Source organism: Palaemon carinicauda, chromosome 4 (assembly GCF_036898095.1).
Source record: "Palaemon carinicauda isolate YSFRI2023 chromosome 4, ASM3689809v2, whole genome shotgun sequence".
In the NCBI taxonomy this organism is placed as follows: Eukaryota; Metazoa; Arthropoda; class Malacostraca; order Decapoda; family Palaemonidae; genus Palaemon; species Palaemon carinicauda.
This window is the reverse complement of record NC_090728.1, coordinates 52835552-52863058: the sequence shown is the minus strand read 5'-3', so window position 1 is coordinate 52863058 and position 27507 is coordinate 52835552. Positions and strand designations below refer to the sequence as shown.

General features: G+C 42.2%; 1 protein-coding gene across 1 annotated transcript in view; it reads right to left on the bottom strand.

Moving 5' to 3' along the window:
• Positions 1-25754, bottom strand: part of LOC137639089 (RCC1-like G exchanging factor-like protein) — an 87809-nt gene extending 62055 nt beyond the window's left edge. Inside the window, exons 1-4 of the mRNA XM_068371414.1 lie at positions 25619-25754; positions 23798-23883; positions 23580-23681; positions 13699-13874 (exon numbers count right to left, since the gene is read on the bottom strand). Coding sequence (XP_068227515.1) covers positions 13699-13874; positions 23580-23681; positions 23798-23855 — 336 coding nt within the window. The 5' untranslated portion in view covers positions 23856-23883; positions 25619-25754. The remainder of the gene's footprint in view (positions 1-13698; positions 13875-23579; positions 23682-23797; positions 23884-25618) is intronic.
• Between the last annotated feature and the right edge of the window lie 1753 nt (positions 25755-27507).

Here is a 27507-nt window from a genome sequence, read left to right as displayed (position 1 = left end):
TACTTAGAAATTTCGTAAAAAAATACATATATTTAATATATAATATGATATTTATGCAGGTAAAAATATACCAAAATATCACAAATTCTATAGGGAACAAGAATATATATAGATAGGGCAGCTTACGCTTCGGATATGTCCACAAAATGGCCGCCAACCACACTGACTCAGACTCCCTAATCTGCCACTTGAAATGTAGGAAGGGTATGTCAATTTCAAGGTGTTATTTACTAATCTAATTATTATTGGATATGCATAAAAATTGTATGGTGGGTTGTTGGATAATTGTCGATTATTTTACGACTATAAAATTAAAATTCTGACCCAAAAAAATTTTTTTGAAGGGAAATAAAATCGAAAAAAAAAATGTAAAACAATATAATATTTTAGCTAAAAAAATTTGATGATATTCAATCAAAAAAAAAGTAAACAAAATTTTCCGACAAATAAACATCTAGAGGAATCATTACTCTGTGATAGTTCCTTAGTACGTAGTAATTTTGAAAGAATTGGGAAAAAACGAAAAAATGGCAATCACCGGAAAATCGAACACATACCTATATATACGCCATATCTGGCTAAAAAAAAGATAGGCATGGGTAGCCAGATCATCTAGAAACAGTTTCCAACACTATAAAAATATAAGTTTTGCGACACTACTTGCCAATTCCTTACGGTAACATGACTAAGCAAAAAAATGCAAAACAAATAAAAAGGGGCACTCGCGGAAAAATGGCTAACATTCTAATATACGGCATTTCAGAAAAAAAAAATTCAGCCACGTGCTAGGCAAACCATCAAGGCACATTTTCCGACAAATAAACATCTAAATGAATCATTACTCTGTGATAGTTCCTTAGTACGTAGTAATTTTGAAAGAAATGGGAAAAAACGAAAAAATGGCAATCACAGGAAAATCGAACACATACCTATATACAGTAGGGTCCCGAATTATGCGAGAATTTGGTCGATTAATGACCTCGTGTAAATGGAAAATCGCGAATTTCGAAACACACAACTAACAGAAATAATTCCATTGTGGCCATGGCAACCAGCAATTTGCCTATTCAAATGTGTTTACTACCCATTTCCAATACTTTCTTTGTACTATACTGTATTTCTTTATAATATCAAATTGTTTTTGTAAATAAATAAAACATTTAATATACTTTAAAGTTCTAATAACTTGAAAAATGGTTAAAATTATAACCAGGATAGGTGTAAACACCATATATTTCCCGTTACAACACAACCCAAAATACAGACAAATTTTAATGTTTGTCATATCTATTGTATAATACAACTGGTGAATAGCAAAACCATCACTCTATAGACTAGCTTGTTGTATGGTTGAAAATCCAGAATTATCAAAATAAAGGCGATTTTATATCATGCGTTTCCTAAACACGCTAAAAAGCACAATAGAAAACGACAACCAATGTTTTGTTTACGTTTAACTCTGATCACAACGAAGAAACAGACGCATTTATACATCTGTGTTTTTGAATTGACAGCAATTTTACCAAGTATAGATTATATGTTGAATTTGTTATTACCAATGTTCTAATTATTTTTTATTAGAACTTTCAAATAAATGAAATGAATGCCATTTATGAAATGTTTTTCTTTATGATGCCGCCTGAAACGGAAACCTTTCATTTGTTTACGCTCCATCTTCGATCATAATAAACAAACGAATGCATTAAACACACATGATCTAAGTCATAACTAATGATATTACAAACATTTAGTAAACATTATGTTATTACAAATATTTTACTTACCGTATCCATATAAATTCCTAAATTCGTAGCAAAGCTGGAAATTTTTTTTTCCTTATGCGTTTAATCCACAATAGCAAACTGCCGCTAATGACAGAGTGATAACTTACGATAATTCTAAACTGTTACGAAAGATAATTGTCCTTTCCATATCCAAAATACTTTTCCTAACTTCAGTTATAAGTCAACTTGTACCCACCTCAATTATGGATCCATATGCAAAAAAGGTAAAGAAGAAAGTACTAGGCCTATTTTTAAAGTCACCGAACAATTAGGTTACCGCTATAACGTTCGATGAGAGAGAGAGAGAGAGAGAGAGAGAGAGAGAGAGAGAGAGAGAGAGAGACAGAGGGATGGTTTTAAAGTACTAAACAATAAATATGATAGGTTATAACACATTGGTGTTTATGTAATATTAACTGTATAGATGGTTTGAATAAGTTAAGAAATGGTGTAAACAATTCTTTGTTATTGTATTCGCGCGGAAGCTAGACATCAGCTGATGTGATCACAGCCAAAAGTAAAACAAAAATAAGTTAGCAATACTCGATTTTTAAAACACACCCGAAATTTAACAACATAAGTACATGTTTTATTATAGCGCAATTGACATTTAAAGAGTAAAAATTTTCTGGAATAGAATGGTGTTTCCTAAAAAATAGTGGTTTGCGGACGAAATCGGTTACCGTATTTTAAGCTATGATTGAAATGGATGTATACACGGTATAATTTTTTCGTTTTGTAATTAATTGACACTTCAAGAAAACCGATTTTGGTTTCTTCACCTATTTGTAAGTATATTGTATAACGAGAGAGAGAGAGAGAGAGAGAGAGAGAGAGAGAGAGAGAGAGAGAGAGAGAGAGAGATATTATGACGCAGAAGGTTACAGACCTAGAACAGGGGAGGATGAAGGTGGGGGGAGTGATGAGATAGGCTGGGTGGACTCGCAGGGGAGACGGTAGGAGACGGGGAAAGGGGGGATTTGGTTGCCAGTGGCTAAAAATAGATTCTGAAAGACGGTAAAGGGAAAAACGAATCCCATCGAATAAACAGAATAAGGAAAGGGAATAAGATCCAGAGGAATAATAGATATAATGGAATGAAAATGACTAGATGGTGTTAGTTGTGATAAGAATAATTTAGATATTTGAAATAAGAGTGTCTGAGGAGGTATAGAAGGAATTTGTGATAAATATAGAGGAATATCAAAGGATACAGTTAGTTTGCATTAAAGGGTTTGTTATCGTTTATCGGCAGTGAATAGCCTAAACTTCGGTAACGAGTCGTCAATATTTTGTCATATTTTAAACAGTATACATTTGATTTGCAAACATTGGTTTTGTAGAGTAGACGGTAAAATAAAATCTAGAGAGAGAGAGAGAGAGAGAGAGAGAGAGAGAGAGAGAGAGAGAGAGAGAGAGAGAGAGAGAGATTTCTGCCATCAAATCTCTCTCTCTCTCTCTCTCTCTCTCTCTCTCTCTAGATTTTATTTTACCGTCTACTCTACAAAACCAATGTTTGCAAATCAAATGTATAGCCTACTGTTTAAAATATGACAAAATATTGACGACTCGTTACCGAAGTTTAGGCTATTCACTGCCGATAAACGAACCCAGTCTACTCGTGAAAACCTTGAACGCCCAGAGGGAAAAATAAGGCTTTTAAATATACTGTACTAAACAAAAATAATGCTTTAATATACCATCATTAACACTACCATTACAATTATCGTAAGGTTGGAGAAAGATAAAGATTGCCGAGAACGTAACCACATTTCTGTTTACATTTTGTCAGCTGGACTCGCACAGTTAACAGTTGATTTCATTGTTGATGTGGAATTTTATCCTTAAATAGGCTATTCATTATGAAATTATGTTAATGAAATGTAATGTTAATATTGTTTTGTAACATTTATTATAAATCACCGTATTTAGGGCTACCAATATACTTAAAAAGACTATAGATTTGATACATTTTGTAGTGCTTGACTCGCGAACTTTGAACAGCCTCGTGGATACAGAAAATTTATTTTTGAAAAATAGCGATCGTGGAAAAGGGGAATCGTGAAATTCGAACACGCTTAATTCGGGACCCTACTGTATACGCCATATCTGGCTAAAAAAAAGATAGGCATGGGTAGCCAGATCATCTAGAAACACTTTCCAACACTATAAAAATATAAGTTTTGCGACACTACTTGCCAATTCCTTACGGTAACATGACTAAGCAAAAAAATGCAAAACAAATAAAAAGGGGCACTCGTGGAAAAATGGCCATTCTAATATACGGCATTTCAGAAAAAAAAAATTTCAGCCACGTGCTAGGCAAACCATCAAGGCACATTTTCCGACAAATAAACATATAAATGAATCATTACTCTGTGATAGTTCCTTAGTACGTAGTAATTTTGAAAGAAATGGGAAAAAACGAAAAAATGGCAATCACAGGAAAATCGAACACATACTTATATATACGCCATATCTGGCTAAAAAAAAAATAGGCATGGGTAGCCAGATCATCTAGAAACACTTTCCAACACTATAAAAAATGTTATTTTCATTAGTAAAATAAATTTTTGAATATACTTACCCGTTGATCATGTAGCCTAGCTGCAGCTCTGCTGCTCGACAGAAAAAACCTACGGGCGGAATACGCCAGCGATCGCTATACAGGTGGGGGTGTACATCAACAGCGCCATCTGTCGAGTAGGTACTCAAGTACTTCTTGTCAACACAGAACCAATTTTCTCCTCGGTCCACTGGGTCTCTATTGGGGAGGAAGGGTGGGTCCTTTAATTCATGATCAACGGGTAAGTATATTCAAAAATTTATTTTACTAATGAAAATAACATTTTTCAATATTAATCTTACCCGTTGATCATGTAGCTGATTCACACCCAGGGGGGTGGGTGGAGACCAGCATACATGTTAACATTAGAAGCTAAGTATTCCGTATTTCATTTTAGCAGTTATTCAAAATAACAAACATAAAATTAATAAGTACCTGGTAAGGAAGTCGACTTGAACAATTACTCTGCCTTTTTAAGTACGTCTTCCTTACTGAGCCTCGCGATCCTCTTAGGATGCTGAGCGACTCCTAGGTGCTGAAGTATGAAGGGCTGCAACCCATACTAAAGGACCTCATCACAACCTCTAATCTAGGCGCTTCTCAAGAAAAGAATTTGACCACCCGCCAAATCAACCAGGATGCGAAAGGCTTCTTAGCCTTCCGTACAACCCAAAAACAACAATAAAAACATTTCAAGAGAAAGATTAAAAAAGGTTATGGGATTATGGGAATGTAGTGGTTGAGCCCTCACCTACTACTGCACTCGCTGCTACGAATGGTCCCAGGGTGTAGCAGTTCTCGTAAAGAGACTGGACATCTTTAAGGTAAAATGATGCGAACACTGACTTGCTTCTCCAATAGGTTGCATCCATTACACTCTGCAGAGATCTGTTTTGTTTGAAGGCCACTGAAGTTGCGACAGCTCTAACTTCATGTGTCCTTACCTTCAGCAAAGCATGGTCTTCCTCATTCAGAAGAGAATGAGCTTCTCTAATCAAAAGTCTGATGTAATAAGACACTGCGTTCTTCGACATCGGTAAAGAAGGTTTCTTAATAGAGCACCATAAAGCTTCTGATTGTCCTCGCAAATGCTTCGTACGTCTTAAATAGTACTTAAGAGCTCTTACTGGGCATAGGACTCTCTCTTGTTCGTTTCCAACCAAACTGGACAGACTTGGAATCTCGAACGATTTGGGCCAAGGACGAGAAGGGAGTTCGTTTTTGGCTAAAAAAACCAAGCTGTAAGGAACATGTAGCCGTTTCAGATGTAAATCCTATGTTCCTGCTGAAGGCGTGTATCTCACTGACTCTTTTAGCTGTTGCTAAGCAGACGAGGAAAAGAGTCTTCAAAGTGAGATCTTTAAAAGAGGCTGATTGAAGCGGTTCGAACCTTGCTGACATCAGGAACCTTAAAACCACGTCTAAGTTCCAACCTGGTGTGGCCAACCGACGCTCCTTCGAGGTCTCAAAAGACTTAAGGAGGTCCTGTAGATCTTTGTTGTTGGAAAGATCTAAGCCTCTGTGGCGGAAGACTGCTGCCAACATGCTTCTGTAACCTTTGATCGTAGGAGCTGAAAGGGATCTTACCTTCCTTAGGTGTAAAAGGAAGTCAGCTATCTGAGTTACAGAGGTACTGGTTGAGGATACTGAATTCGCCTTGCACCAGCTTCGGAAGACTTCCCATTTTGACTGGTAGACCTTGAGAGTGGATGTCCTCCTTGCTCTGGCAATCGCTCTGGCTGCCTCCTTCGAAAAGCCTCTAGCTCTTGAGAGTCTTTCGATAGTCTGAAGGCAGTCAGACGAAGAGCGTGGAGGCTTGGGTGTACCTTCTTTACATGCGGCTGACGCAGAAGGTCCACTCTTAGAGGAAGAGTCCTGGGAACGTCTACTAGCCATTGCAGTACCTCGGTGAACCATTCTCTCGCGGGCCAGAGGGGAGCAACCAACGTCAACCTTGTCCCTTCGTGAGAGGCGAACTTCTGCAGTACCTTGTTGACAATCTTGAACGGGGGGAACGCATAAAGGTCTAGATGGGACCAATCCAGAAGAAAGGCATCTATGTGAACTGCTGCTGGGTCCGGAATCGGTGAGCAATAATTTGGGAGCCTCTTGGTCATCGAGGTAGCGAACAGATCTATGGTGGGCTGACCCCACAAGGCCCATAGTCTGTTGCAAACATTCTTGTGAAGGGTCCATTTTGTTGGGATGATCTGACCCTTCCGGCTGAGGCAGTCTGCCATGACATTCATGTCGCCTTGAATGAACCTCGTTACTAGAGATATGTTTCGATCTCTTGACCAGGTGAGGAGGTCCCTTGCGATCTCGAACAACGTCATCGAATGAGTCCCTCCTTGCTTGGAGATGTACGCCAAGGCTGTGGTGTTGTCGGAGTTCACCTCCACCACCTTGCCTAGAAGGAGGGACTTGAAGCTTCTCAAGGCCAGATGAACTGCCAGTAGCTCCTTGCAGTTGATGTGCAGTGCTCTTTGATCCGAATTCCACGTGCCCGAGCATTCCCGACCGTCCAGTGTCGCACCCCAGCCCGTGTCCGATGCGTCCGAGAAGAGAAGGTGGTCGGGGGTCTGAACAGCCAGTGGCAGACCCTCCCTGAGGAGAATGTTGTTCTTCCACCAAGTCAGTGCAGACTTCATCTTCTCGGAGATAGGAACTGAGACCGCTTCTAGCGTCATGTCCTTTCTCCAGTGAGCAGCTAGGTGATACTGAAGGGGTCGGAGGTGGAGTCTCCCTAACGCGATGAACTGGTCCAGAGATGAAAGCGTCCCTATCAGACTCATCCACTGTCTGACTGAACATCGGTTCTTCTTCAGCATGCTCTGGATGCATTCTTGGGCTTGACTGATTCTGGGGGCCGACGGAAAAGCCCGAAAAGCTTGACTCTGAATCTCCATACCTAGATATACTATAGTTTGGGATGGGACGAGTTGGGACTTTTCCATATTGACCAGGAGACCCAATTCCTTGGTCAGATCCAGAGTCCATTTTAGATTCTCCAGACAGCGACGACTTGACGCAGCTCTTAAAAGCCAGTCGTCCAAATAGAGGGAGGCTCTGATGTCTGCTAAATGCAGGAATTTGGCAATATTCCTCATCAGTTTGGTAAACACTAGAGGTGCCGTGCTTAGGCCAAAGCACAGGGCTTGGAACTGGTATACCACCTTCCCAAAAACGAACCTTAGAAAAGGTTGGGAATCTGGGTGGATGGGGACGTGAAAGTACGCGTCCTTTAGGTCTAACGAGACCATCCAGTCTTCCTTCCTGACCGATGCTAGAACCGACTTCGTCGTCTCCATGGTGAACGTCTGCTTGGTGACAAAGACATTTAGAGCACTGACGTCTAGCACCGGTCTCCACCCTCCTGTCTTCTTCGCCACTAAGAAGAGACAGTTGTAGAAGCCCGGGGATTGATGGTCCCGGACTATGACTACCGCTCCCTTTTGTAGCAAGAGAGACACCTCTTGCTGTAAAGCTAGCCTCTTGTCCTCCTCTCTGTACCTGGGAGAGAGGTCGATGGGAGTTGTTGCTAGAGGGGGCTTGCGCAAGAATGGAATCCTGTACCCCTCTCTGAGTAACTTCACAGACTGTGCGTCTGCACCCCTGTTCTCCCAGGCCTGCCAGTAGTTCTTGAGCCTGGCTCCCACTGCTGTCTGAAGAAGGTGGCAGTCAGACTCTGCCTCTTGAGGACTTGGAACCCTTCTTCTTGTTGCCACGTTGACTATCGGCACGAGTACCTCCTCTGCTGGAGGCTCTGCCACGAAAGGGCGGAATGAACCTAGACGCTGGTGTGTCCATCCTAGGTCTAGGCACGGAAGGTAAAGCTGTGACTTTACGTGCGGATGACGCCACCAGGTCATGAGTGTCTTTCTGGATCAACGAGGCGGCAATCCCCTTGATCAACTCTTCAGGAAAGAGACACTTCGAAAGCGGAGCAAACATCAGTTCTGACTTCTGACATGGGGTGACTCCCGCCGACAAGAAGGAGCAAAGGTGATCCCGCTTCTTGAGAACTCCAGACACGAAAGAAGCCGCAAGCTCGCCAGACCCATCCCGTATGGCTTTGTCCATGCAGGACATGATGAGCATGGTAGAATCCTTATCCGAAGGGGAGGTCTTCCTGCTCAACGCTCCCAAACACCAGTCAAGGAAGTTAAAGATCTCGAACGCACGGAAAACTCCCTTCAAAAGATGGTCCATGTCCGAAGAAGTCCAGCAAATCTTGGAGCGTCTCATAGCCAGTCTGCGGGGAGAGTCTACCAGACTTGAGAAGTCGCCCTGGGCAGAGGCAGGAACTCCCAAGCCGAGAACCTCTCCCGTGGCATACCAGACGCTAGATCTGGAAGCAAGCTTGGCTGGGGGAAACATGAAGGATGTCTTCCCAAGCTGCTTCTTGGCCTGCAACCACTCTCCCAGTACCCTTAAAGCTCTTTTGGACGAGCGAGCGAGTACGAGCTTCGTAAAGGCAGGAGCTGCTGACTGCATGCCTAAAGCGAACTCAGAGGGAGGAGAGCGTGGAGCTGCAGACACAAACTGGTCCGGATACAACTCCTTAAACAGGGCAAGGACTTTCCTAAAGTCTAAGGAGGGAGGCGTAGTCTTGGGTTCATCTATGTCGGAGTGTTGGTCGTCCAAATGCGCAGCTTCGTCGTCATCAGAGATTCCTTCATCCGAATGCTGAGGAGGAAGCGGCAAAGGAGGAGATAAAAGCTGAACGGCTGAATCCGGCAGCACGGGTGCATGCGTAGCTGCACTGGATCCAACGTCAAGCCGCTGTTGGTCAGTCTGAGAGCTGGCAACAACCAAAGCGGAGTGGTGGTGCGTGGTGGGGACCACCGTGGGTTGCGGAGACTGACGCACCGCGTCAAAACACGGCAGCTTGACTCCACCTTCCTGCTGATGCGGTAGCTCACGCACGTCAACGGAGGGTGCCGCACGTCGGCTAACGTCAACATGCGTCTGGCAGGGTCGACTGCGCATAGGTGGTGGAGCTCTCACAGCCGGAGTGTGGGAGCAGGCAGCCGCAGTGTCGGCTGGGCGCACAACCGTGGCAGGTTGTAGGCTAACGGGTGCAGCGTCAACCTTCTCAGCACGATACTCCTGCATGAAGGAAGCTAGCTGAGTCTGCATAGACTGCAGCAAAGACCACTTAGGGTCTACAGCGGCTGGTGCGGCAACAGACGGAGTGATTGCCTGCTGCGGAACCACTCTACCTCTCTTGGGAGGAGTGCAGTCTTCGGAGGACTGCGGCGAGTCCGAACTGACCCAGTGGCTACACCTGGGCCGTTGGACTCGCTCGGAAGGGACCTTGCGCTTGAGAGGTCGTGAGACCTTGGTCCAGCGTTTCTGTCGAGAAACCTCTTCCGCAGACGAGGAATGAATGGGCTCACTCGTCTGTTTGTGGGTGGGACGATCTCGGCAAGATACGTCCTCAACCACGGAGGGAACGTCTGTCCGCTGATCAAGGCCTGTCGAACCCTTTGGTCGTACGACATTGCTTCTCCCCTGGGCTTGGGAGCTTGCAAGAGGTCCCGGACTAGGAGGACGACAGGCACGAACAGACGCACCCTCATGCGTAACACTGACACTTTTCACTGCACTGACACTCACTTCACTTCCCACTGCACTTTTACCTTTCAACTCCCTGACGTCAGCCATGAGTTGATTGCGGTCATTCGCTAATGACTCAACTCTCTCACCAAGAGCCTGAATGGCACTCATCATATCCGCCATCGAAGGTTGATGAGAGCTAGTAGGAGGGTCGAGTGTAACCACTACAGGGGAAGGAATAGGTTGTGGGGCATGGGGAGAGGAAAAATCAATAGAGCGAGACGAACTCCTCCTGATCCTATCCTTCTCTAGCCTACGTGCATACTTAAGGAATTCTTGAAAATCGAATTCCGAAAGCCCAGCGCATTCCTCACATCGATCTTCCAATTGACAGGCTTTACCCCTACAATTGGAACAAACGGTGTGCGGATCGATAGAGGCCTTCGGAAGACGCCTAGAACAGTTCCTAGCGCTACACTTCCTGTACTTGGGGACTTGAGTAGGGTCAGACATCTTGAATTAGTCAAAGGGGGGAAATCCAAAATCTATCCAAGTCGTCAACAAATAATCCAAAATCTAATCAATGAAAGTGAGAAAGTATTGAGGATAACTTCTGCACAGCGAAAGCTAATAACTAGAGAGAATACTTCACCAAATAACGTGAAAATCAACTCCAGAAAACAACAGCGTATCAAGTAGGTCTTGCCGGTGGCACGACAGAGAGAAAATTGGTTCTGTGTTGACAAGAAGTACTTGAGTACCTACTCGACAGATGGCGCTGTTGATGTACACCCCCACCTGTATAGCGATCGCTGGCGTATTCCGCCCGTAGGTTTTTTCTGTCGGGCAGCAGAGCTGCAGCTACATGATCAACGGGTAAGATTAATATTGAAAATATAAGTTTTGCGACACTACTTGCCAATTCCTTACGGTAACATGACTAAGCAAAAAAATGCAAAACAAATAAAAAGGGGCACTCGCGGAAAAATGCCCGACATTCTAATATACGGCATCTCAGATAAAAAAAAAGACATGCACGTGTTAGCCCAACCATCAAGGCACACTTTCTAACACATAAACATGAAAAAAAAATCAATAATATACGGCAATTCCTTAGTACGTAGTAAATTTTTACAAATATTGAAAAAAAACAGAAATTGGCAACCGCAGTTAAATACCCAATATACCAATAACTACGTCGTATCTGACAAAAACAAAATCACGCATGGGTAGCCAGATCATCTAGACACACTTTCCAACACTAAAAAAGCAAAAGTTTTACGACACTATTTCGCAATATCTTACGGAAAAATGACTTGGCAAAAAAATGAAAAAAAATGAAAAAGGGGCACTCGCGGTAAAATGCCCGACATTCTAATATACGGCATCTCAGATAAAAAAAAAAGACATGCACGTGTTAGCCCAACCATCAAGGCACACTTTCTAACACATAAACATGAAAAAAAAATGAATAATATACGGCAATTCCTTACTACGTAGTAATTTTTACAAATATTGAAAAAAAACAGAAATTGGTAACCGCAGTTAAATACCCAATATACCAATAACTACGTCGTATCTGACAAAAAAAAAGTCATGCATGGGTAGCCAGATCATCTAGACACACTTTCCAACACTAAACAAGCAAAAGTTTTACGACACTATTTGGCAATATCTTACGGAAAAATTACTTGGCAAAAAAATGAAAAAAAATGAAAAAGGGGCACTCGCGGTAAAATGGTCCTCGTGGTGATGAACGACATTTTAACTAAAAAAAAAATCATGCACATGGTAGCCAAACAATCCACCAAGACTTTCTACAACTGATAACCTATACAAGTTGCACCATTCTACGACAATTTCATAATACGTAATAACTTTGATAATTATGCAAACTACCTTAGAAGGGTAAACTCGGTCGCGCTCGACCCCGACGCGTCTCAGAAATCGGGGAAGGAGTACAGCTACAGCAATGCACATCTGGACACTACTAGAGCGTGTAGGGGAGACACCTCCTGCAGGTCGATCACCCACAAATTCAGTCACGGGGGTGAGTCACGTGAGAAAAACCTGTTTTTTTTTTTGACGCTCGGGGTCGCGAACGACCCACCGTACCTATCCAGGGTTAAGACAGAAGAGCAGAGGTGAGAAGAGGTAAAGCATTTCTTTTACCTTTGAGACACATGGCACTGTGAAGCAAGAGTTGAGAAAGCTATAAGAAAGATATTATCGATGAATAAAAACAAGAAATCTGAAAAGTATTTTGTATTTTTCCAGGCCATACAAACATTAGCCCTTTGAAATAGGGAATGTCTTCAGGGTTGTTGAGGTAGGAAGTTTATATCTAATGAACTCAGGTTTGCATAGCTAAGAATACAAATTACTTCAAAAATTTGATATTTGTTCCTATGAATAGACAAACCTTTAGTCAATTGAAAAAGGGAGATCCCTTATTAGTGAGTAGGAAGTCCTCCCCAGAACCAAACTGGTCAGTTCTCTTATGTTCCAGGAACATGCCAGTCTCAATGGTCCCATACGGGAGCAAGGGAGATAACTCCAGCAACCTTCTATCAGTCCATTATAGGGATCAGTAGACTGATAAACCCTGGCCAGTACAGTTACATCGCGCCCATGTCCATGAGACCCGACGTAAAGTGATTTTCAACATAGGTTGGAATTTGGCCCTAAAGGTGACTTAAACAGTATATCCCTTATACATAAAAAAAGTATTGACATATTTACTTATAATCTGCTATAATGTTAAAGAAGCTAGATACCAGCATAGAGCGACACAGGTTGAGCCCAGAAAAGGGATTTTGACAAAGGAAAAATCTATTTCTGGGCGAGGGACCTGTGTCGCCCAGTGAACCCACCCCCTTTTTCCTCACCCTAGGCTGGCCCAAGCTTGGGGTGCTAGTAGGAATGATGGGAGAAGCATGGATGGAGGTAGTGGTGGTGGTGGGGGGGGGGGGGGGGGGGCAGTAGCTGTAGTAGCGGGCAGTAGTCGGATGTAGAACGGCACCTCGTAGTAACAGGGGATGTTGAGGAAGGAGAAGACTAATTGGTAAGGGACCTCTGATAGTGGTTTTAACACGCCCCAGTTACTATACCGACACCCTACAAGGGTGAACGAGCTGGGTATATTCCTGGCATTCCATGCAACTTTTATCTCTGGTATATTTAGCAGTAATTATACCTTAGAAATGGTGCTATAAGGAGCATTTCACGGAGCGACAAAGGTTGAGCCCAGAAATAGCTTTTTGCTTCGTCAAAATCCCTTTAATAAGACATACTTTCCAAAGAAGAATAGTGAGGCCTATGCCCACCTCGCAAGATTCTCTAAGGATAAAAAATTGTCCCTGACATGACACTTGAAAATTCCTATGCACAACAACACGGCAATTACTAACAAATCCAAAGACATCTTTAACCTACTAAAATATGTATAAAACAAAAACTTGAAAACCTGGAACAGTGGAATGCACATCTTATTCTGAAGTTGACATTGACCGGAATAGCAATACAAAATGCACAAAATTTTATTGTCATTAAACAATGTAAGTCTCTTTGCTTTACTAACAGCATAAGTAATCTATAAGGAAAGAAATTGGGAAACTTCTTAATTTTAAGAGACTGCTGTTGACACTCCAAGCTCCAGGAGACAAAAGCAACATGAACATCAGGGGAGGTTCATAAAATTAATTACCAATAGCGAACACAGATAAACCTATACAAATAATTACTAATGGCTACAAATCTGCAAATTAATCTTTTTCCAATACATGCCTCGTAGTATTCTCCAATCCCCAGCCGATGGGGTTTAAATTTATAATGCATAATCTTCTGTCCAGCTTTGAAATCAGGTCGCACAAATGATGCACGCCCAAGTCCTCCATGATCCGCTACTCCCCACACATATACTAGTACGTCTGCATTATCCCGAAGACCAGTAAACTGAAATTCTAAATGGAGGAACATCATAAATAAAATCATGACAAATTTCGAAAACTATTGGTATTTTTCATTGTTATACAAACCACAGTTGTTTATACAAGGGAAATGTCTTCAGCAAAGCTGAAATGGCTATTAGAAGTGGTAATGCTGTAGTTAATGACAGGAAGTGAGCATGAGAAAGGAGCCTTGCTCACTCTCGTGATAAAGACACTTCACTTTTGACCTTCAGCTCAGGACTGAGCTGGGTGGTTGAGGTGGGAACCTTAACTTTTACAGGACTCAGATTTATTTTGAAGTTTTTATAGTATTTACGTAAAAGATTTATTTCAATATCGTTATTCTTAAATATCTCTTGTAATCTATTTCCTTATGTAATTTTCTCACTGGGCTATTTTCCCTGTTGGAGCCCTTAGGCTTATAGCATCTTGCTTTTCTAACTAGGGTTGTAGCTTAGCAAGTAATAAAGGGATTTTGACGAAGGAAAAATCTATTTCTGGGTCGACCTGTGACGCCCGGTGAAAAGGGTCCTTCTTATCTCTTTTCTGATATAAATACTTCCAAATATACCAGAGAAAGTTAAAGCATGGAATGCAGAGGTTACTACCCTCGCGCGAGCACCCTAAGGGTGTCGTGTATAAAGACAGGGCGTGTGAAAACCACTATTCACAAGTCATCTTCCATTTAGATCAATCCTTCCTCAAAAGGGGGAGCCGCCCTAACGGCACCAACCTAACTCACCTGATCCACTCAGCGACGCCTGCCTCGAGCGCCCTCTATAAATAATAATAAGTAAAAATTCTTTTAAAATTTGTAATATATTCCTATGCATATAAAAAACCTTTTGTCCATTAAAATACAGCAGCTCACTTATTAGAGTGAGGAGATCCCCCTACAACTTAATTAATTGGTTCTTTTTGTTCCCCTAAATATCCCAGTCTCCCTAGTCCCATAAAAAAGTGAAGATGACTCGAGCAATCACCATGCCTATTAACTCATCAGAGCAATGAGTAGGCAGATATGTCCTGGCCAGTTCTTGGTATGTGCCTGGTACTCGATCACAGTGAAGGAATCTTTCCTCCTCCGAAAAGAGATGCAGTTTGGAATTGAATAACTAGCATATAACCACCAATGGGTTTCATATTCATTCCAGCCTCCTCCCCTTCCTAAGGGAGTAGAGAGAACAACTTTTTATAAATCTAGTCTAATAAGAATGGTGCTCAGGTGTGTAGCTTACCATCATCAATAGCAGATCCAACATGTACCAGTACAACCGCATAAGCCCTAAGTGTAAGCAAGAAAATATGCAAAAAAGCTGGTCATTCTACCTTCCATTGCAACTTACATCTACAGGTTACTAGAAAGACAAGATGCTTCTAGTCCCATGTGGGAGCTGAGCTGGCTTTACAACTAAAATACTGAACTTGAGCAGCCACCAAAGGCCTAAAAATAAAAGTGATGAGGGACCTATGGGTATATTCCCTTGAATAGAAGGCAATAGAAGGGTTGAGGTGCCCTATTGGAAACATCCCTGCTTGGTTATCTGCTGGACTGAGGTTTGAGACCCACTCAAGCTTGATAGTTTCTTGTTGTGTCTGCAACCTCGCTATTCTCATGAGCTAAGATTAGGGCTTTTGGGGAGCCTATAGGGGTGAGTCACCATCAGCCATTGCCTGGCAATCCCTGGTCCTAGCTTGGGTGGAGAAGGAGCTTAGGGTGCTGATCAAATGCAGTATATAGTCAGTCTTGGTCACTGGCTCTTGCCTTTGCTATTCATGAGCATTCCTTAAAACTTTAAAAGTTGTTTGACGGCTCCAAACTCCTGAATTCATCAACTGTCTAAACTGCAAGATTCTTTGAGGAGGCCAAATAAGGACTAGAACTACCGTTGGCACATGGGGATGCTTGCGAACAATCATACCACTTACAAGAAGCATAGAGAGAGAGTGGATATAAAGCTTACAGCATCCACCCTTCCCTACATTTATGAAATATGTTCTGCTTTGTTTCCATGATGAGTTCAAAGCCAGCGGATAACAATTTAAACAGAAAAGTACAAGAAAAAGATTAAACAGCCTTTGGAGAAGACACAACAGCACATCTGTACTCTTTGTAACTAAAAATAAATTATTATTATTATTATTATTATTATTATTATTATTATTACAAGCTAAGCTATAATTCTGGTTGGAAAAGCAAGGTGCTATAAGCTCAAGGGCTCCAAAATGGTAAAATAGCCCTGTGAGGAAAGGAAACAAGGAAATAAAAACTACAAGAGAAGTAATAAACCATCAAAATAAAACAGTTTGAGAACAGTAAAAACATTATATCATATCTTTCATATATGAACTATAAAAACTTGAAAAAAACAACAAGAGGAATAGAAATAATATAGAATGCAAAAACTAAATATAGAGAAAACAAATTGTATTAGAGCTCATTAATATGTTATTTTCCTTAGTAAAATAAATTTTTGAATATACTTACCCGATGATCATGTAGCTGTCAACTCTGTTGCCCGACAGAAAAATCTAAGGTCGGGATACGCCAGCGATCGCTATACAGGTGGGGGTGTACACAACAGCGCCATCTGTCGAGTAGGTACTCAGGTACTTCTTGTCAACAAGAACTCAATTTTCTCCTCGGTCCACTGGTTCTCTATGGGGAGGAAGGGAGGGTCCTTAAATTCATGATCATCGGGTAAGTATATTCAAAAATTTATTTTACTAAGGAAAATAACATTTTTCAATATTAATCTTACCCGATGATCATGTAGCTGATTCACACCCAGGGGGGTGGGTGGAGACCAGCATACATGTTAACATTAGAAGCTAAGTATCCCGTATTTCATTTTAGCAGTTATTCAAAATAACAAACATAAAATAAATAAGTACCTGGTAAGGAAGTCGACTTGAACCATTACTCTGCCTTTTTAAGTATGTCTTCCTTACTGAGCCTAGCGATCCTCTTAGGATGCTGAGCGACTCCTAGGTGCTGAAGTATGAAGGGCTGCAACCCATACTAAAGGACCTCATCACAACCTCTAATCTAGGCGCTTCTCAAGAAAGAATTTGACCACCCGCCAAATCAACCAGGATGCGGAAGGCTTCTTAGCCTTCCGTACAACCCAAAAACAACAATAAAAAGCATTTCAAGAGAAAGATTAAAAAAGATTATGGGATTATGGGAATGTAGTGGTTGAGCCCTCACCTACTACTGCACTCGCTGCTACGAATGGTCCCAGGGTGTAGCAGTTCTCGTAAAGAGACTGGACATCTTTGAGGTAAAATGATGCGAACACTGACTTGCTTCTCCAATAGGTTGCATCCATAACACTCTGCAGAGAACGGTTCTGTTTGAAGGCCACTGAAGTAGCGACAGCTCTAACTTCATGTGTCCTTACCTTCAGCAAAGCATGGTCTTCTTCCTTCAGATGAGAATGGGCCTCTCTAATCAAAAGCCTGATGTAATAAGAAACTGCGTTCTTAGACATCGGTAAAGCAGGTTTCTTGATAGAACACCATAAAGCTTCTGATTGTCCTCGTAATGGCTTTGTACGTCTTAAATAGTACTTAAGAGCTCTTACTGGGCAAAGTACTCTCTCTAGTTCGTTACCAACCAAGTTGGACAGGCTTGGGATCTCGAACGACTTGGGCCAAGGACGAGAAGGAAGCTCGTTTTTAGCTAAAAAACCAAGCTGCAAGGAACATGTAGCCGTTTCAGATGTAAAACCTATGTTCCTGCTGAAGGCGTGAATCTAACTGACTCTTTTAGCTGTTGCCAGGCAAACGAGGAAAAGAGTCTTTAATGTGAGATCCTTAAAAGAGGCTGATTGAAGCGGTTCGAACCTTGCTGACATCAGGAACCTTAAAACCACGTCTAGGTTCCAGCCTGGTGTGGCTAACCGACGCTCCTTTGAGGTCTCAAAAGACTTAAGGAGGTCCTGTAGATCTTTGTTGGTGGAAAGATCTAAGCCTCTGTGGCGGAAGACTGCTGCCAACATGCTTCTGTAACCTTTGATCGTAGGAGCTGATAGGGATCTTACATTCCTTAGATGTAAAAGGAAGTCAGCTATCTGCGTTACAGAGGTACTGGTTGAGGAAACTGCATTCGCCTTGCACCAGCTTCGGAAGACTTCCCATTTTGACTGGTAGACCTTGAGAGTGGATGTCCTCCTTGCTCTGGCAATCGCTCTGGCTGCCTCCTTCGAAAAGCCTTTAGCTCTTGAGAGTCTTTCGATAGTCTGAAGGCAGTCAGACGAAGAGCTTGGAGGCTTGGGTGTACCTTCTTTACGTGCGGCTGACGCAGAAGGTCCACTCTTAGAGGAAGAGTCCTGGGAACGTCCACTAGCCATTGCAGTACCTCGGTGAACCATTCTCTCGCGGGCCAGAGGGGAGCAACCAACGTCAACCGTGTCCCTTCGTGAGAGGCGAACTTCTGCAGTACCTTGTTGACAATCTTGAACGGAGGGAACGCATAAAGGTCTAGATGGGACCAATCCAGAAGAAAGGCATCTACGTGAACTGCTGTTGGGTCCGGAATCGGTGAACAATAAATCGGGAGCCTCTTGGTCATCGAGGTAGCGAATAGATCTATGGTGGGCTGACCCCACAGGGCCCATAGTCTGCTGCAAACATTCTTGTGAAGGGTCCACTCTGTGGGGATGACCTGACCCTTCCGGCTGAGGCGATCTGCCATGACATTCATGTCGCCTTGAATGAACCTCGTTACCAGCGAGATCTTTCGATCTCTTGACCAAGTGAGGAGGTCCCTTGCGATCTCGAACAACTTCCTCGAATGAGTCCCTCCTTGCTTGGAGATGTACGCCAAGGCTGTAGTGTTGTCGGAGTTCACCTCCACCACCTTGCCTAGAAGGAGGGACTTGAAGTTTCTCAAGGCCAGATGAACTGCCAATAGCTCCTTGCAGTTGATGTGAAGTGTTCTTTGCTCCTGATTCCACGTGCCCGAGCATTCCCGTCCGTCCAGTGTCGCACCCCAGCCCGTGTCCGATGCGTCCGAGAAGAGAAGTTGGTCGGGGGTCTGAACAGCCAATGGTAGACCTTCCTTGAGAAGAATGCTGTTCTTCCACCACGTCAGTGCAGACCTCATCTCTTCGGATATTGGAACTGAGACCGCTTCTAGCGTCATGTCCTTTCTCTAGTGAGCAGCTAGATGATACTGAAGAGGGCGGAGGTGGAGTCTCCCTAACTCGATGAACTGGGCCAGCGATGAAAGTGTCCCTGTTAGGCTCATCCACTGCCTGACTGAACATCGGTTCCTTCTCAGCATGCTCTGGATGCGTTCTTGGGCTTGACTGATCCTTGGGGCCGACGGAAAAGCCCGAAAAGCTCGACTCTGAATCTCCATACCTAGATAGACAATGGTTTGGGATGGGACGAGTTGGGACTTCTCTATATTGACCAGGAGACCCAATTCCTTGGTCAGATCCATAGTCCATCTGAGATTCTCCAGACAGCGACGACTTGACGGAGCTCTTAAAAGCCAGTCGTCCAAATAGAGGGAGGCTCTGATGTCTGCCAAGTGAAGGAATTTGGCAATATTCCTCATCAGTTTGGTAAACACAAGAGGTGCCGTGCTTAGGCCAAAGCACAGGGCTTGGAACTGGTACACGACCTTTCCAAAGACGAACCTTAGGAAAGGTTGGGAGTCTGGATGGACGGGGACATGAAAGTACGCGTCTTTTAGGTCCAACGAGACCATCCAGTCTTCCTTCCTGACCGATGCTAGCACCGACTTCATCGTCTCCATTGTGAACGTCTGCTTGGTGACAAAAGCATTGAGAGCACTGACGTCCAGCACCGGTCTCCAGCCTCCTGTCTTCTTCGCTACCAGGAAGAGACGGTTGTAGAAGCCCGGGGATTGATGGTCCCTGACTATGACTACCGCTCCCTTTTGTAGCAAGAGAGACACCTCTTGCTGCAAGGCTAGCCTCTTGTCCTCCTCCTTGTAGTTGGGAGAGAGGTTGATGGGAGTAGTTGCTAGAGGGGAATTGCGCCAGAACGGAATCCTGTACCCCTCTCTTAGCAACTTCACAGACTGAGCGTCTGCACCTCTGCTCTCCCAAGCCTGCCAGTAGTTCTTGAGCCTGGCTCCCACTGCTGTCTGGAGAGGAAGGCAGTCAGATTCTGCCTTTTGAGGACTTGGAACCCTTCTTCTTTTTGCCACGATGACTGTCGGCACGGGTACCTCCTCTGCTGGAGGTTCTGCCACGAAAGGGCGGGATGAACCTAGATGCCGGTGTGTCCATCCTAGGTCTAGGCACGGAAGGTAAAGAGACTTTACGTGCGGAAGAAGCCACCAGGTCATGGGTATCCTTCTGGATCAACGAGGCAGCAATCCCCTTGATCAGCTCTTCCGGAAAGAGACACTTGGAAAGCGGAGCAAACATCAACTCCGACTTCTGGCATGGTGTGATCCCCGCAGACAAGAAGGAGCAAAGATGATCTCTCTTCTTAAGCACTCCAGACACATACGAAGCCGCAAGCTCACCAGACCCATCCCGAATGGCTTTGTCCATGCTAGACATGATAAGCATGGCAGAGTCCTTATCCGAAGGGGAAGTCTTCCTGCTTAAGGCTCCCAAACACCAGTCGAGGAAGTTGAAGATCTCAAAAGCACGAAAAACTCCCTTCAACAGATGGTCCATGTCAGAAAAGGACCAGCAAATCTTAGATCGTCTCATAGCCAGCCTGCGGGGAGAGTCAACCAGACTTGAGAAGTCGCCCTGGGCAGAGGCAGGAACTCCCAAGCCTGGTTCCTCTCCCGTGGCATACCAGACGCTAGATTTGGAAGCAAGCTTGGTAGGCGGAAAGATGAAAGCAGTCTTCCCCAGTTGCTTCTTGGACTGCAACCACTCTCCCAGTACCCTCAAAGCTCTCTTGGATGAGCGCGCGAGTACGAGTTTCGTGAAGGCAGGAGCTGCTGACTGCATGCCTAAAGCGAACTCGGAGGGAGGTGAGCGCGGGGTTGCAGACACAAACTGTTCCGGATACAGTTCCCTAAACAGTGCAAGGACTTTCCTAAAGTCTAAGGAGGGAGGCGTAGACTTGGGTTCTTCAATGTCGGAGTGCGGATCGTCCAAATGCGCAGCTTCGTCGTCATCAGATACTCCATCATCCGAATGCTGAGGAGGAATGGCAAAGGTGGAGCAGAAAGCTGAACGGCTGAATCCGGCAGCACGGGTGCATGCGTAGCTGCTCCGGATCCAACATCATGCCGCTGCTGGTCAGTCTGCGAGCTGGCAACAACAAAAGCGGAGTGCTGGTGCGTGGAAGGGACTGCCGTGGGTTGCGGAGCATGCCGCATGGGTTGCGGAGCATGCCGCATTGCGTCAAAACACGGCAGCTTGACAGCACCTTCCCACTGCTGATGCGGTAGCTCACGCATGTCAACGGAGGGTGCAGCATGAACATGCGTCTGGCAGGGTGGACTGCGCATCGGTGATGGAGCTCTCACAGGTGGAGTGTGGGAGCAGGCAGCCGCAGTATCTGCTGAGCGCACAACCGTGGCAGGTTGTAGGTTAACAGGTGCAGTGTCAACCTTCTCAGCACGATACTCCTGCATGAAGGAAGCAAGCTGAGACTGCATAGTCTGCAGCATGGACCACTTAGGGTCTACCGTGGTTGGTGCGGCAACAGACGGAGTAGTTGCCTGCTGCGGAACCACTCTACCTCTCTTGGGAGGTGTGCAGTCTTCGGAAGACTGCGGCGAGTCCGAACTGACCCAGTGGCTACACCTGGGCCGTTGGACTCGCTCGGAAGGGACCTTACGCTTGAGAGGTCGTGAGACCTTGGTCCAACGTTTCTTCCTAGAAACTTCTTCCACAGACGAGGAATGATAGGGCTCATTCGTCTGTTTGTGGATGGGACGATCTCTGACAGATACGTCCGCAACCACTGAGGGTACATCCGTACGCTGATCAAGGCCTGTCGAACCCTTTGGTCCTTCGACATTGCTTCTCCCCTGGGCTTGGGAGCTTGCAAGAGGTCCCGGACTGGGAGGACGACTGGCACGAACAGATGTACCCTCATGCGCAACACTGACACTGACACTTTTCACTTCACTTGCACTCACTACACTTCCCACTGCACTTTGCGCTTTCAACTCTTTGACATCGGCCAAAAGTTGATTCCGGTCATTAGCTAATGACTCCACTCTGTCACCAAGAGCCTGAATGGCACGCATCATGTCCGCCATGGAGGGTTGAGCACTAGTAGCAGGGTCGGGAGTCACCACTACAGGGGAAGGAGTAGGTTGAGGGGCATGGGGAGAGGAAAAATCAAACGAGCGAGAAGAACTCCTCCTGATCCTATCCTTCTCTAGCCTACGTGCATTCTTTAGGAATTCGTTAAAATCGAATTCCGAAAGCCCAGCGCATTCCTCACATCGATCTTCCAATTGACAGGATTTACCCCTACAATTGGAACAAACGGTGTGAGGATCTATGGAGGCCTTCGGAAGACGCCTAGAACAAGCCCTAACGCTACACTGCCTGTACTTAGGGACTTGAGAATGGTCAGACATCTTGAATTTTTGAATTAGCCAAGGGGGAAATCCAAAATCTAGCAAAGTTCATTAACAGTTAATCCAAATCTAATCAAAAAGCTTGATAAGCTAATGATAACAGTTCCTGAATAGCGAAAGCTAAAATCTAGAGCGAATACATCACCAAAATCGTGAAAAACAACTCCAGAAACAACAGCGTATCCAAGTAGGTCTTGCCGGTGGCACGACAGAGGAAAAATTGAGTTCTTGTTGACAAGAAGTACCTGAGTACCTACTCGACAGATGGCGATGTTGTGTACACCCCCACCTGTATAGCGATCGCTGGCGTATCCCGACCTTAGATTTTTCTGTCGGGCAACAGAGTTGACAGCTACATGATCATCGGGTAAGATTAATATTGAAAATACTTACTTATAAACAGTTCTTAGAAAAGTATCTTGGTCTCATAATTTATATGCTGAATTATTTAGCATTATAACTTACTTTGTAAAAATCAATGAAACTGTCATAATATTAGATTGTAAGATTGTTGAATTTGAGTAAACGTCATTATTCCAGGCAACTTATAGAGACACTGGCTGAAACAAATTTGTAATGATATCACATCTTTTTATGCCTTTCATCCTAAAAAAAAAAATTAATTTTTTCATTATACATTCAAGGATGTCCGACGAAAAAGTCGGAATTGAAGTACCGTAAACGAAATGGACCCAAACCAGGGTACTACAGTAAAATGAATTGTCTACCTTTACCATTCACTTAAAATGGATGAATAAAGCCCTCAGAGCAGGAAGTGGAAAAGACTTTGAGCCACAAGACCCACTGCATAACAGAAAATCTGCAACCACTATTGATGGTTCATTCAAACACACATGACCAAACAACTCCTCTCATATAGCAAAACAGGACCAAAAGACTCTCACCATAGAGCAAACTCTGGTCAATAACACTTATGCATTTACCTACAAGCTAATATAAACTTTCGAATATAACATTGATACTTTCCTCCAATTAGTTTGCTATATTGATGGTTTAAAGTACTGTAATCCCCTTATGCTTACTACAGTACAATTTTATTACAGTACTATTAAATAAGGACTGATCTTAATAATACAAAAGAGACTATTCAAGAAAGTTTCCAACTACTCTACTGATATACTGTATATAGTGTAAAAGTAAAAAAAACCTACCAGGGACTTCATCTGCATGATGTGGGTCAAGAGGTTTTCTGAACTTGGTTTTGCCTCGTACATGCAGGAACCCCATTCTGTCAGGTCTACACACATCAAATCCTGAAATTAATATCATACAAATGCACATTAAGTACACGTTTAGCAAAATAGATATAAAGTGTCTCCATCAACAATGGGATTTGTACACTATTTATGGCCAAATAAACACACTTTACCTTGAAACAGTGGCTGAAGAGAAGAAGCTGTAACAATCCTTCGGATAGTGGTAATCATGCTGCTCAAAAAATATTGTATAATCTACCTGTAAAAATAAAGTAAAAAAATAAATAGAATTAAATCTATGCAGTATATATGATTTATGAAAAATATTAAGCACTAAACAGCTTTAATATTTCATGAATACAACTAATGCTCCATAATGTCTGATGTTTTGCTCAGATAGCCTATACACTGTGTTTATGCTTGTAAGGAATAAGCCTTATTTGTAGTGCAGGGTTAAAAAGACAGACAATCTCTTAACAAGTTTTCAAGTTATGGTGTGGGTCGACAACCATAACTGAAAAGCTATGGTTTTGCGCTAGATATCGTCCTCAATTACATTCGAAACACCTTAAAATATACCATGTACCAGTCGAATTGTATATCTAAATTAATTTTTCTAAACTTTGTTGTTTCCGCCACTCATCATCATAAAAATCCAGTCATCGTAATTAAAAAAAGTCACCATAATCAAAACCGAGTACTGTACAGTAATAGTAATGAAACACAGTCAAAACACTAGAGCCTTTGTTTGCCAGGACTTCTGGATGCAGAGAAAACCTAATTTTCCATCCCATTTTCTATAGTCTTTTTTAGCAGTATTCATTGTATTACAAATAACTTCTTACTTGATTGAGCAAAAGATTTATTGGTTTTTGCTCTGCCGTACGCTCGCTTCGCTTGCGATTAAACATTATCTCATCACTCTATGTTCTGGAAAGCGGAATATGTTTCGCTACGTGCGTTAGCCCCATTGGAGTTAATCATCAACTATACAAACTCACAATTTGATTACCTCGGTTATTATTACCCAGCGATTCAATGTTATGAGTTATGAATGGACTAGTAATGGTTTATTGAAAAATGTTAATTAAAATGGTTTTGGAAAAATTGTGTAAATGTAAAATAAAACCTCTTCGTTAATGCAGGTTTCTACCAGTAGTACTGTATATAGGGTTCAAAATAGTATATTTGCAGAAATCTATTCAATTATAGGAATTCTAATGTCCTAACTAATATTGCACTTTTCTATAATGAAAACAATAATTCAAGTAATTGTGAGCATGTTTCTTTCATGTGCTAAGTGGCCATTGTGTGTAGAATAATGGGACATTAATTAACAGAACAGTTTAGATGAGTTATTAGCTATTTTATATCATAATGAACAACATACACAAATATACAGGATTTTTTAATAAAAGACATATTTTTCTAGCATTCATCATACAGTACCATACATTAGATCACGAAAAAAAAACATCATCATTATATAAACAATGGTTAGATATGTAAAAAGGAAGAGGTGCCCTTGTATAATGATGGACAGGCCCTACCGCATGCATAGAACACCACCTAACCTAACCTAACGGACGTAAGGGGGTTATTGGCCCCATACGACCCCCATTAGGCTGCCATTTTCTTGGAAATTGGGTTGAATATAAGGGAGTTATGGGGGGTGACCATCATTATACATACAGCCCAAAGGAAGAATTATGATATACCCGACGTGACCAGATATGCTACAAACTACACAGGGGAACTTTTGGCGTATTATCATACGGTAGCATGTAAAATACTGCAAGCAATAATACAATTTAGGTCAGTTTAGGTAAATTGCGGTTACAATCGAACAGATAAATATTACCCGCATTTACATAGCATATTACACTGAATAAGTTTTACATAAAGTTGGGCAACGAACCGCAGCAACTTAAAAGTTTCTGTGGCCCGAAAAAAACCACGTATTAATGATCACTAGTTACCCATTTGACACTTACAGATAACGATATAATTACTTAAACAGGCTCTCTTGTGTTATTATTTATGATTAAGCCACCTTTAATATCTTCCTTCACTAAATATGACTGTCAGACTCAGTCATGTTCTTCGAAAAGTTAAGTCGACTCAATAATTTGTAAACTGCATTGATAAGTAGTAGTAATACGGAATTACGAAATGTAACGGCTCTCCCATTTTCTTACCTTTATCATTCAAGACAATAAATGTGTATGAATTAAAGACCATGTATTACCATGTGTGTTCACATCTTTCAAAATTGGTTCCCAGTTTTTATATTGTTTACTACATAACTCTAACCTACTCAGCTGAGAGCTGTTGCTCAGAGAGTTCTTGTTTCAGCTGAAAAGGAATACAATTTAACCACAAAAGAAACGCTTTCTGATACAACTCAAGAACATGAATGGTGGGCTACCTTAAATCGTTAACTCTTTTATGTATATTTAGCAATTCCTGCTTTACTTAATCAAGATGAGTCTGTCACTCATTGTCCAAATGAAAAGGAACCCCTTTTGACTAATGGCTAATGTGTTTGACACTTTGCACAGTAATGAAAAATTCTTTTTTCCTTATTCCTGTTTTCCTGAGGCTTAACCAACTAATTTACCTTTTCAGTAATGTGAAGTTATAAGACCCTTGATGCTTATGGAGGTGTAGATCACTGATTTCTTCTTAGTTCCCAAGCTGACTGTTATATTTGCAAACTAGTAAGACGATATCGTTAATATGATAACTTCCTCAAACTTATTATTTTTTTTTGTATTTTTCTTTAATTTTATATGTTACTCTTTTAATTCTTTCATGAGTTATTGATTTCTTCTCTAACTTTAATTTTCTACCTATTGCATATTTCTAACACACCCCAACATTTGTCATATGATTACATTATCTGATCTTCCACTATATCTTTAAAACTAATGTTTTAAGATCAGATATTAAGAAAAACCATAATCATTTTATGCTAAATTCTATTCTTTACTTAATAATATTTGTCTCCAATATTAACCTCACTTTAATTTCCTCTCTATAACATTTGCAAAGTTGTTACTAATGCTTTCTCATATATAATTTTAATCATGATTTGTAATGCCAATGCCCCTACCCTATTGATCTCTTCATAGTCTCTTAAATGTTTGCATCAGATATTTCATTTTTTAATTCCTTATGGTTATGTTAAAGTTGTGATCTTTGTCCAAGTACCTCTTCTGTAAGTATTTATCATAATTAAGGAGTTCAGTCGTTCCATTGTCACCCATAACTTAAAATTTCCTAATTTATATCCTACTACTAATACAGGTGACCCATGAGGATTGGTGATGAAAGTGATTTTATTAAGTTCTTCCATACTATAGTAGTTGCTTATAGCCTTCTCTATTTCACAATTGTCATTATTATTATTATCATTATTATCACTTGCTAAGTTACAGCCATAGTTGGAAAAGCAGGATGCTATAAGTGACTCCAAGGGCCCCAAGAAAGAAAATAGCCTAGTGAGAAAAGGAAATAAGGAAATAAGCAAGTATAAGAGAAGTAATTAACAATGAAATGAAATATTTTAAGAACAGTAACACAATTAAAATAAATCTTTCATATGTAAAATATAAAAGCTTATAAAAACAAAATGAAGAGATAAAATAGAAGTGTGTGCTCGAGTGTACCTGCAATAAAGAAAACTCTGCCCCAAGAAAGTGGAAGACCATGGTACAGAGGCTATAGCACTATTATTATTATTATTATTATTATTATTACTTGCTAAGCTACAACCCTAGTTCAAAAAGCAGAATGTTATAAGCCCAAGGGTTCTAACAGGAAAAATAGCCCAGTGAGGAAAGGAAATAAGGAGACAAGAAAAGTAATTAACAATTGATAT